General features: G+C 49.9%; 1 protein-coding gene across 1 annotated transcript; it reads right to left on the reverse strand.

Annotated features, from left to right (window-relative positions):
• Positions 1–347: 347 nt before the first annotated feature.
• Positions 348–11,386, reverse strand: LOC144099560 (U8 snoRNA-decapping enzyme-like). Its single transcript, XM_077632975.1, has 2 exons — positions 11,050–11,386; positions 348–962 (listed from the first exon to the last, which is right to left on the reverse strand). Exons 1-2 carry the CDS (start codon positions 11,242–11,244, stop codon positions 483–485), a joined length of 675 nt encoding a protein of 224 aa, XP_077489101.1. The 5' UTR covers positions 11,245–11,386; the 3' UTR covers positions 348–482.
• Positions 11,387–12,644: the final 1,258 nt, after the last annotated feature.

Genomic DNA, 12,644 nt, shown 5'->3' on the forward strand with positions numbered 1-12,644 from the left:
CCATTCACGACGCATTATACTTTTAACGGGTAATTAATGCTGGATACAGGCTAAGAGAATCGCACTGCATGCGACACACCGAGAAAACAGGAGAAGCTTCTTTATTGTTGGTAGATCACATATCGTACGCTATTCACTGGCATCGCGCCGGGTTTCGTCTTCCGCAAAATGCGCACTCCACGGATCTCGTCTACTGATCGGGAGCGCGCGTAATTCTGTCATGTTATACACTTGCCACGCATTAGAGCGCTGCACCAGGCGAGTGGTCTTCGGGCACACAAAGTTGGCGCAGTCGACACGATACGCCTGCGCAGCACCGGGTGCGCCCATTCTAAAGGTATACTCAAATGGCGCAGCCGACAGGATACGCCAGCGCATCACAAGGCACGTCCCATTTCGGGGCACCCGCATTTGGCGTACACAGCAGGGTACGCCAGCACAGCGCCATGAACGTCAGGCACATCAGCTGCGCACGGAACGGGCTACTTCGCAGGTGGAGCCAGCGGCTTCCCGAAGGCGGCGTTGCTCTGGCAGAGGGCGCGGCGCGCGGCCTCGGCGTCCAGCACGCCCAACCGCACGGTGGCGTACAGCAGCTGTTCGCGGGCCGTGCCGGCGAAGCGTTGCGCCAGGAAAGTGGGCAGGCCGCGCACGCCGTCGGCCATGGTGTAGAGCGGCACGCGCAGGATGCCCAGCGTCTCGTTGCCGTGCTCGCGGCTGCCGATGGCGGCGCGCTCGGTGGCCAGCAGCTCGTCGGCCGTCACGCGCAGCGCGTAGAAGTGGCACGCGAAGCCCTGGCCGCGGTTGGCGAAGCTCACCACGTGGTCCCGCTCGGTGGCCGCGAAGCGGGACGTGTCGGCGTTGAGCTCCTCGCGCATCTCGCGGTTCAGGGCTTGCGCGGGCGTCTCGCCAGGGTCCACCAGGCCGCCCGGGAAGCCCAGGTAGCCGTCGAAGCGCACCACGGCCTGCAAGCAAGCGCCAAGATGAAGTTGATCAGGCGTACGTGTCGCGAGGCCCGAGGGCAGCACCAATCTTTTTTTGTCGCAGAAAAGGTTCGAAAGAGAGCTTTGTGCTAAAATAGCCAAGTGACGTCACTCATGGTTACCGGACGTGGTCACCGGATCAAACATACTGGGATACGTTGCGCACAGTTCAGTGCCATTTGGATAAAACACTGCAACTATGCGATTAATTCAATTTCTTCCATGAAAATTGGTTTGTGTGCTAGCGCCTTGCACCTCCAGCAGAGTTACACGTGCTGCATTCCGCGGTGGATCAGTGGTTAGTGCACTTTGATCCTGAGCCGGAGTACTTGAATTCGAACCCGGCCGCGGAAAATTGAAACTTGTTTTTTTTTGGGGGGGGGGGGGAGGAGAAAGGAAATGGCGCAGTATCTGTCTCACATCTCGGCGGACACCTGAACCGCGCCGTAAGGGAAGGGATAAAGGAGGGAGTGAGAGAAGAAAGGAAGAAATACGTGCCGTAGTGGAGGGCTCCGGAATAATTTCGACCACATGGGGATCTTTAACGTGCGCTGTCCTCGCACAGCACACGGGCGCCTTTGCGTTTCACCTCCACCGAAACCCGGCCGCCGCGGTCGGGTTCGAACCCGGGTACTCCGGATCAGTAGCCGAGCGCTCTAACCACTGATCCACCGCGGCGGGGTCGTGGCTGCCGCGTTTCGATGTAGGCGAAATTCAAAAGGCGTCCGTGTGCAGCGTGATGTCAGCGCACGTTAGATTCCCCAGGTGGACTGAATTATTCCGGAGCCCTCCACCACGACACCGCTTTTTTCTTTCACTCCCACCCTCCCTCATGGCGCGGTTGAGGTGTCCACCAAGGAGAGAGAGAGTTACCGCGTCTTTAATTTTAAATTAAATTGTTTTTTTTTTGGAACGGAAATGGCGCAGTACCAGTTGTCTCACATATCGGCGAACACCTGAACCGCGTCGTAAGGGAAGGGATAAATGAGGGGCTAACAGAAGGAAGGTGCCGTAGTGGAGGGCTTCGGAAAAATTTTGACCAACTGGGGATCTTTAACGTGCACTGACATTGCACAGTACACGGTTGCCTTAGCGTTTCACCTCCATCGAAATGCGGCCTCCGCGGTCGGGTTCGAACCCGGGTACTCCGGATCATTAGAGGAGCGCCCTAACCAGTCACTGCGGCGGGTGGTCTTTCACTTCCCGACAACGATAACGTGTACAAACGCTGCAGCTTGAGAAGAGCGCGAGATAGATTAAAAAACAAGAGAATCCACACAGGCTTTCAAAGCCAGCTCTTAACATCGGTATAATTGCCAGCATTGCAATATGTAAGTACAGTTAGCAGTTCACTGTACGCTGGGTGGCCAAACGATTTCAACGGTACAAGCAGATTGCCCTATCTGATCTCTTCGCTCACAACACCCAAACAATAGAAGTCCTCTTTTCAACAACTCCTGCTAGACATTCCGGCATGCGCTGTGATAATTATTGGCACCGAGCTCTGTCTACAAGCTGTGCAGCCAGCTGTCGATTGCGCCGTGCAGTCCTGAAGGGCAACAACCGAAAGGCGTGACTGCACAAAACGGGGCAAGAACATCGAAATTTTGCACCATTATCGGCTCTCGGGAATTCGGAGCATTGAGCTGGCAGGGAGTTTTGCAAGAGCCATGAAGGAAAAGCTTTGTTGTTTTTCGAGACGTCACTGGGAAAAGAGTATATACGCTTTATTGATATTACATACAGGGTGAATAACATAACTTTTTACTTAGGCCTCGCCCTTGAGTTCGTAGAGAGGATAACTGCTGAGAAAAAGCTCGTAAAGTGAACGAGGAGAAAGCTGCATGGTTCTTGCCAGCGTTTGGACAAGAGGACTTGTCTTCGTCTGGGAAAAGCGTTCATCATTGACGGGCTTTCAATAGGGCCTTCACTCCGAGAAGGAAGGCCCCGTGAGCGGGAGGAGCGTGAAGTGGGAAGAGTGTTAGGATGGGCAGCTCATAAAGGGGATTAACCGGTTGACCTATAAAACTTTGAAAAGGAAAAAGAGGCCAGCTCAGCTGAAAGGAATCCGGGGGTGTGCTGAGCTTCTGTTTTCTGCTGGGCTGGCCTTTTCCTTGTCACAGTCACGTGCCCACCGTGGCACGTGACAACCTGCCCACCGGATTGCGAGAAAACTGCCGACCGTGGCAGGTGCCAATTAGATCAATGACTGATCGCGAGAGGCTGCTCGGGAAGAGCGATCTGGTTTTCACAAGCCTCACCGGTGGCTGTGTTTGAAACAGCCACCAGCTGGAGCATGCAGTGCCGCACCGCTTAACCGTTGCACCACTGCGCCAGGAATGGCCTGCGGAAAGGGTCGCGCATAGCGGGTCTTCTTCCAAGGCCTGAACACATCTGAGAAAACAAGCGCGAGCTAAAAAGCTGCGTTCTGCTGGTGGCACATGTGGTGTTCAGTGTGCGGTGGGTGTGCACATGTTAAAGGGCGCTACTAAATGGCTGCCGTTCGAGACGGTTTTGCGATAACGGGCACGGTGTCTTAAATACCAACAATGAGTTTGCCTTGACGGTGAGATGCCCCCAAGTTTACATGAACCATATGGACACACATGGCGACAGCGAATATTACGCGACAGCATGAGGAGCCCGTTGAGGCGTTTTCCAAGCATTGCTGTTGTGTCGTTGTCGCAGTCGACAGGGCGGCGGTTTCTGGGCCAAATACTGTAGGCCCCCAAATTGTCACACTAGTGCGGGACTGATTGCGTTCGAATCTGCGTGGGATCTAGCTAGCACAGAAGTGCTAGCCGCAACTTGCGCCGGCCGGGAGTCGAACCGTCAACCAATACATGGAACGGTGTCTATGGGATCAATTAAGGGTATGGGGGCCGCGGCGGCCGCGTTTCGACGGCGGCGAAACGCAAAAGGAGCCCGTGTGCTCGTCCCGCCGCGGTGGCTCAGTGGTTAGAGCGCTCGGCTACTGATCCGGAGTTCCCGGGTTCGAACCCGACCGCGGCGGCTGCGTTTTCATGGAAGCAAAACGCTAAGGCGCCCGTGTGCTGTGCGATGTCAGTGCACGTTAAAGATCCCCAGGTGGTCGAAATTATTCCGGAGCCCTGCACTACGACACCTGTCTCTTTCATTTCTTTCACTCCCTCCTTTATCCTTTCCCTTACGGCGCGGTTCAGGTGTCCAACGATATATGAGACAAATACTGCGCCATTTCCTTTCCCCAAAAACCAATTATTATTATTAGCCGTGTGCTGTGCGATGCCAATGCACGTTCAAGATCCCCAGGTGGTCGAAATTATTCCGGAGCCCTCCACTACCGCACCTCTTTCTTCCTTCTTTCACTCCCTCCTTAATCCCTTCCTTTATGGCGCGGTTCAAGTGTCCAACGATATGAGGTAGATACTGCGCCAATTCCTTTCCCCAAAACCCAATTATTATTAATAGCCTGTGTGCTGTGCTATGGTGGTGGTGGTAGTGGTTTTATTAAAATAATAGTAAAAAGGAAGGAAAAGATTTTTGCTAGCCCCGGCATCTGCCATCGATACTGAAGCACCTGAGCTGGGGCAGCGGAAATAAAGGACAGCAGGCAGAATGGAGAAATGAAATGAAAGAGGTGAGGGGACAGGAATAGAGGACAGGGGGAGAAGTGCCAGTGCACGTTCAAGATACCCAGGTGGTCGAAATCATTCCGGAGCGCTCCACTACGGCACCTCTTCCTTCTTTCACTCCCTCCTTTATCCCTTCTCTTACGGCGCGGTTCGAGTGTACGCCGATATGTGAGACAGATACTGCTCCATTTCCTTTCCCCCAAAACCAACCTTCATTTCATACTATGTGTGCGTCAACGGGGAGCTGCTATGCTGTGCGCGGGAAATGGAAACACCAAGGTTTTTTAGTGGCATTTCGGAAAACAAACCTTTCATTGGCGTCGTCTGCTGTTGCGTTTTCGCTACTATGGAGGAGGAGGAGGAAAGGCAGGGAGGTTAACCAGAAAAATAGCCGGTTTGCTACCCTGCCCGGGGGAAAGGGGTGAGGGGAGAAAACGATGAAGGAGAAAAGACAGCTGCAGGAAATTGAAGTCACTATGCAAAGTCACAGCGTTCAGTGAAGTTACAGCCTATCGTGCAGGCCAGAAGTCCTCAAAAAGCGGAGCAGTGCCTTGAAGGCCTTCATCGGCGACGACCGCCGCTGCCAGTGGCCGAGAACCTTCGTTTCCGTCAGTGGGCGCAGGTCGAGATGCTCCAGTGCACGGCAGAGAGACTGTCTTTCGGCGCTGTAGGCAGGGCATTCGCAAAGAATGTGGGCTATTGTCTCATCAGTTCAGTTCAGTTTATTTCCTTAAAGACCCCAATTCAGGGGTATTACATAAGGGGTGGGGCTACGGATATAACATGAGGTTCTAGTCTAACATCATCTGCGTTATCTGCTGGTGGAATCTTGATGGACAGGTAATGGCGGCGACTTGGTGGGGAAGGCCGTTCCAGTCAGATGCTGCTCGGGCAAAAAACGAGGCCGAGAATGTAGTAGTACGGGAGCGTGGACGGACAACTTGGAGCGGATGACCAGTGCGCTGAGATATGTGCATGCGGCGTACGATGTAGGGTGCTTCGTGCAATGAACCGTTGAAGAATTTGTGAAAAAGGCAGAGGCTAGCAATGCGCCGGCGATGGGAAAGAAGCGACAAGTTAATTTCAGCTTTCAAAGACGATACACTGATGTCGTATGAGTATGCGGAATGAATGAATCTAACAGCGCGATTTTGAACTCTTTCGAGGTTAGCCTTCAGATAGTTTTGATGGGGATCCCAGATGGCTGATGCATATTCAAGTTTAGGCCTTATCAGTGACGTATATGCTAGTGATTTCAAATCTTTTGGTGCATCACGGATGTGGCGTTTGAGGAAACCTAGTTTTTTGTTGGCCGATGAAATGATGTTGACAATGTGCGCATTCCAGGATAGGTTAGTTGATAGTGTGATGCCTAGGTACTTAAATGTTAGCACAGATTCTATTGGTAGGTTGTCTATTGTGTAAGTAGAACGAAAAGGTCTAGGACTTCGGGTGAATGACATGAGCTTGCATTTGTTAGGGTTAAGAGTCATTAACCACTGATCGCACCATTCTTGTACACTGTTAAGGTCAGTCTGAAGAGCGTGTTGGTCTGGGATGTTAGTTACTGTACGATAAATGACACAGTCGTCAGCAAACAAGCGGATTGAGGAAGATACATGCAAGGGTAAATCGTTAATGTATATTAAGAAAAGAAGGGGACCCAGGACGGATCCTTGTGGAACGCCTGAGGTTACGGGTAGGGGGCTAGACGACTGGCTGTTTATGAGCACAGATTGAGTACGATTAGTAAGAAACTGTTCTAACCATCTTAAGACATGAGGGTGTAAATTTAGGAGGGAAAGTTTTAGCAGCAAGAGTCGGTGGGATACTTTATCGAATGCTTTAGCATAATCTAAAAATACAGCGTCAGTCTGGATGTTACAGTCAAGGTTTGCATGCAGGTCATGTAGAAAAAGTGCCAACTGTGTTTCACATGAAAATCCTTTCCTAAATCCATGTTGTGAATGATGAAAGAAGTTGCTAGTATCTAAGAAGTTCATGATTTGTGAGTATATGACATGTTCCATGATCTTGCACGGCACGCTGGTTAGCGAGATGGGACGATAATTCAAAGGGGAATTTTTATTACCTGATTTGTAGACGGGAACGACCTTTCCCACCTTCCAGTCGTGAGGCAAAATACCTGTAGACAATGACTGCAAAAATATGAGGCACAAAAATTTTGCAGCGGTATGTTTGATGTTCTTTAACACTTTCGAGTTGATTTCGTCGATGCCGGCCGATGATGAGAGTTTAATATTTTCAATTTGGGAAACAATACCACCAACAGAGAAGGTTATGGCCGGCATGTTATTCGTTATGTTTCTGGGAAGGGTAGACGCAGAAAGTATGCCGGTATCCTTAGTGAATACAGATGCAAATGCGCGATTGAATACGGCAGCACTGTCAGCATCTGCGATTATTTCATCACATTCGTTAGTGAGAATAACTTCACGGGGCTGTTGCGGGTGTATTATTTTCCAAAATTTTTCTGGGCTGTGACGTAGGATGTTAGGCAAATCATTTCGGAAAAAGGAGTGTTTTGCGTCGCGGGTGGCTGCTAGATAAGCTTTTTCGGCTGCGTAGTATTTATTCCATGCTGAAGTGCTCGGCCTATGCTTGGCTGCGCGGAAAAGTATTTTTTTCTTATTTTCTATTCGTTTTATGGACCTTGTGAACCATGGTTTGTGGCGATTTTCACGAAAAGTGGTTTTCGGAATGAATTTGTTTGTTAGTTCGTGTACCTTAATTTTAAAGATAAGCCAGTTGTCTTCAGGAGATCTGTTATGAAATGATGCTGCAAAGGATGGAAGAAAGGCAGTTAGTTCATTATCTATGGCCTCATAGTTCCCTTTGTCGTACAGAACAATAGTTTTTTTGTGAGTGACACGTGGTGTTGGAACAAAGGAAAATGTGGCATGGATAACCTTGTGATCACTGATCTCTGGTAGGAAGCAAATAGACGTTAGGCTTTCCGGATGGTTTGTTAGTATCAGATCTAAAATACTGGCGGAGTTTTTTTCTACACGTGTCGGTTCCGTAATGAGTTGCGTAAGGTTAAAATTAAGACATACGTCAAGAAAATAATTTGATTCAGTGTTAGCAGCCGTTTGGGTACACCAATCAACGTTTGGAAAGTTAAAGTCACCGAATAATAGAATATGTGCGTTAGGGTGTGATGTAGCAACGTCACACAGTATTTTATTTAATTTTGTGCAGAAATCAGGATTGCTGTTTGGAGGGCGGTAGCAGACGCCAAGCAATACTGTTTGGGGCGAGGCTAGAATGAGAAGCCAAAGAAATTCCAGATCTGAGGCAAGGCTAATTGGCGTACATGACAACTGTTGGCTTGCTGCTATTAAAACCCCCCCACCTCGTGTTTCCTTACGATCTTTGCGATAAATATCAAAACCGGGAAAGTCTGTCTGAATTTCATGGTCGCTAACATCGTTGGTCAACCAAGTTTCTGTTAGGATCACACCCGCACATGGCACATGCAGGGCTGTCAGCAATACCTACTAAGAAGGAGTATAGTGCTTGGTGAAAGCTGCCCCAAGCCACAGGTGACACAGCAAAGTTGCTTCACGTCGTGGTAGGCCGGATGGAAGCCGAAGCTTCAGATCTGGAACTAAGGTTTTTAAACGCGAATGCGAGAATTGGCCTGAATTCCACGCGGCAAGCGTGATGTCCCGCGACAGTGGTCTAAGCCTACCCGCTGCGTCGGCTCTCGAGATGGGGATGGACACCCAATCGCCCTTGTGATGAGCAGTTCACGCGGTGGTTGCCTGCGATGCCACTGTGTCCTGGCAGCCATTGGTAAACAATATCGTGCCCTTTGTTGATGGCTGTGTGGTGGAGCTCTCGGATCCTATGGCTTTTGCGCACTACCTTCGCGCCAAAGTCGTCTGCGCGCGGGGCGGTCCATGGGCGGAATCGGACATCTCAGTAAAGACACTCTGTTCCCGAAAAAATCCGACTGTCCCGCACCAGACAGCACACCGGCCCATGATGCTTTGAGCGCCCATGGTGGCTGAGGTGCAGCGCCGCCATCTTTCCCTCTAGTTAATGGTAATAAACTCTATGGGTAGCGCCACATCGAACCCGTGAAGACCCTGCGGCCATGCCAACGCCGAGGTATAGCAAGGGACAGGATCAAAAGGATGCAGAGTTCGCGCCAGTGCTATATTCTTCAATCGTTCAAAGACGCCGGCACACGCTACATCAACCTCGAGCGCCTTCGGCAGTGAATACCTGCTCTCATCAGCTGTGAACAACGACGAAACGCGAAACGCAGGCGGCAAACATCGCTGTCACTCACTCACTCACTCACTCACTCACTCACTCACTCACTCACTCACTCACTCACTCACTCACTCACTCACTCACTCACTCACTCACTCACTCACTCACTCACGCTCACTCACTCCACTTACACTCACTCACTGACTCACTCACACTCACTCACTCACTCACTCACCCACACTCACTCACTCACACTCACACTCACTCCACTTACACTCACTCACTCACTAATGTGAGTTAGCGTGAGTAAGGCGAAATAAGCGCGCGCCGACCTACGTATCAAGGACCAGTCCCGGGCGCATATGTTCCAATCGTCACGTACCATGGAATAAAACGAGAAATTAGCTCACTTACGGGAAGTTCCTGAAAACGGTGGCAGTCTCCCATTCGCCCGACCCAATTCTGTGCAACACGGTGGCGCTGGTTTTCGCACGAAACTTGACGGACGCCGCATTCTGTGAAAAATTGTTCACTCTAATCAACCGACGGGGTGGTTCAGTGGCATATGCTACTGAGCACAAGCTCGAGGGTTCGATTCCCGGCCGCGGCCGCCGAATTTCGACGAAGGCGATCTGCAAAAGCGCTCATATAGTAAGATTTAGTGATCCGGAGTTCCCGGGTTCGAACCCGATCGCGGCGGCTGAGTTTTTATGGAGGAAAAACGCTAAGGAGCCCGTGTGCTGTGCAATGTCAGTGCACGTTAAAGATCCCCAGGTGGTCGAAATTATTCCGGAGCCCTCCACTACGGCACCTCTTCCTTTCTTCTTCCACTCCCTCCTTTATCCCTTCCCTAACGGCGCGGTTCAGGTGTCCAACGATATATGAGACAGATACTGCGCCATTTCCTTTCTCCGAATACCAATTAATAATTAATAATTAATAGGAGCACTTCGAATAACTCGAGATTGGTCGGCAGTCCTCCACTTGTCTCATCACCCAGGCGCGTTGTTCGAGTAATGGCATTTATTACATCTCACACGGCGATAACCGACTACTGTTTCCTACAACAGGCATTTTGCCGTAATTATAGAGGGAACGCAGGAATAAAATGTTTCCCGCAGAACCACATTCCATAAGCTTTTTTCCATGACTGCATTTAGTGAGGATAGATGAACAGGACAAACTTTAATATGTTATCAAATGTATGTATTTTCTATGAGATTTCAAATTCATCACGTGCTGTAGAGTCCAATTCCGAGCGTTTTCTTTCAGTATATTGCGGGAACGATGGACGTTCAGTGCGCGACACAACACTACGACAAACAAACGCAGAGCAGCAAAGACTATCGGCGTATTGGCCTATCGCTTCGTATCGCAACAGGGCAAAACCAATGGGACTTCCAATGGGTTTTTCTTCTGGAATTTTCGCTAGGGAGCATTGTGAACGTACCAACGTGTGCGAGGCGTGGCTGCGACTGCAAGCTGTATACGATAAGCGCACCACTCAGCGCGCCTGCTCGATTACATCACCACAGTGACGTCAATCAGGTTTCTACGACTCCGTGCAAAGAGCAGCCGCACTTACTCCGCACACGTGGAGAGTTTCGGTTTCAAGCGATTGCAGCACTTTCGCGTCGCGATCGAGCAGCCCGCACAGAGAGAGATCGCGCGAACGGTCGCACCGTTAGCTGGTCTGTAGTAGGATTTTTACCGAAGACTACGACCTCCGAACTCGTTATACTGAAAGGACGCTGTGATCGCTGTGTGCATGTGTGTGCACCACCGGATGTTACTGGACTTTACTCAACAGTCCACTATGCACCTGTGTTTATGCCAGCAGGCACACTGTCATAATAAAGAAAATGTGTGAAACTGCAGAAAAATAGCATCCGCGGACGCTTTGTGCAGCGGACGGCCATCAAAGCGCTCAACTAGAACTAAACGCTGAAAAGTATATCGAAAGTGGATTTCACGGGCCTGCTTACTTCCTCTGCAGTGTAGGCGCAAATAGCATTGCCAGTCATATTGTACTCAATTTTAGATATTAACATAGCTTACTCAGGACGGGTCGTTATCTTTACACATAGAAGGAAAGGGAAACGCGACATTTGGACACCGTATTCAAGGGATTCCATCGGGAAGAGCCACCCGGTACAGTCGGCGAGAAGCAATCCCAGAGCCACGGAAACCGAAACCAAAATTGAGCTCACCAGGATGGTCGCTTTCTGCGGGTAGCGCCGCATAACGAGGGTGTCAGCGGGGGCCCACAGCATGGCATGCGCCGCGTTCCGGTAGCCCGTGGCTAGGGCCTCGGCCAGGGTGCACGCCTCGAAGCCGTTCTGGTTGAGGTTGAGGTCCTGCACAATGCTGAGGTCGAGCGGGTGCTTCTCGGCGCCACTGTCCATCCTTGCGAAGCGCGCGCTCAGGGAACTCGGGTGCACCGCGCCGACGGCCGCCTATATTGGCTTCCAATGATTTTTTGACGTGTTCGCAGCGCCGCAGTGCCCGCAGATACAGGCTGACGTCCACCGTGGCGCAAACGGTTCGTCTCCGTGGCCGGTGAGCACGAGATCTGCGCGCGATTCGGCCATGACTTTCGAACGAGCCTAGTTGGGAAACCACAGGCGCGCAGCGGCTCATTGTTCGAAGCATAGGAAATGCCTGTTCGAAACAGGTCATTGACAATGGTGATGATACTACGGGCCGGGCAGCTTTATAATTCCTTGTACAAAGAACGGCGAAATGAACTTAAATTATGTAATAGTACCCTATCGCCGAAAACAAATTTATTAGCGGGACTGGCGCCATCTATTGAGTCCTGCTTCAAATACAGCTTAGCAAAGCAGGGCCTCCGGGATTTGTTTTCATTGCTTTGACCATGGTGTTGCGATGGAAAAATAGATGGCGGAAGAGTCATGAGACGGGGGAGTTGGAGGCGGTTCATGTTTGAACAGCGCGAAAGTAAGAGGAACGGAGCGACAGACATAAGTGCTGTCCGAAAGACGTATTGGAAAATGAAATATATACAAATTCAGCGAAACATGCAGACTGCCATAAGTAATAAAAAAAAAAAACGATGACCATCTGCACTGGCAGCGTGCGCACTGGCATCTGGATAAGTACGCTCGTCTTTAGTTCGAGGGCATTTGTTAGACCCAACGACAATAAAGTTTTTCCTCCTTGTCCTAGAGCTCATTAGAAAGATACCTCACAGCAGATCAGAATTCATTATATGGGAAGCTTCTGCATTTTCCCGCGTGCCTTGATCCATGCGCAATTGATGAGGATGGAAAGGTTAGCAAAATCAGAAGCGCAACGACAAGCTAGAGCCATAGTGACTTGGCGCACCTTACAAGATTTATTTCTCTACTTTCAATGCGAAAGCATTATATGGTTATGTCGCGCCAGCAAAAAGTGTCCGCACATTCTGTCCATACGATTATGTCGTTCTGTGGAGATAAATGTGCAAAAGTTTGTGTTAGGCAGTGCGTGAGTAATCTTGAAATGGGATAAGTTGGTTGGTAAATTGTAATTAGTTAATGAACTAAAATTGAATTAATGAAAGTAAATGTTATTTGAAGCAGGTTTTGTGGGACTGATTCAGTGAACAACGGTGTAAGTGCCTGAGAACGCTTACTCGGATTTAAAACAAAAATACAATAAAACAGAAACAAAAATAACAAAATTTCAATAATGAAAAAAAACAATTAAAATATGAACTATGGAGGGAGAAACAGATTTAAAGCTTTCGTATTTCCGCTCTTAAGCGCACTTAAGCCCAATCCTGTAATTTTTTATTTACAAG

This window comes from Amblyomma americanum, chromosome 7 (genome assembly GCF_052857255.1).
Source record: "Amblyomma americanum isolate KBUSLIRL-KWMA chromosome 7, ASM5285725v1, whole genome shotgun sequence".
Taxonomy (NCBI): Eukaryota; Metazoa; Arthropoda; class Arachnida; order Ixodida; family Ixodidae; genus Amblyomma; species Amblyomma americanum.

What these genes read in the sequence shown, in the direction of transcription:
- LOC144099560 (XM_077632975.1), bottom strand. Translation starts at nt 11,244, where the DNA reads ATGGACAGTGGCGCCGAGAAGCACCCGCTCGACCTCAGCATTGTGCAG. An exon ending in CGCAGAAAGCGACCATCCTG is followed by an intron (nt 963 to 11,049) that starts GTGAGCTCAATT and finishes GCTTGCTTGCAG; the next exon opens with GCCGTGGTGCGCTTCGACGG.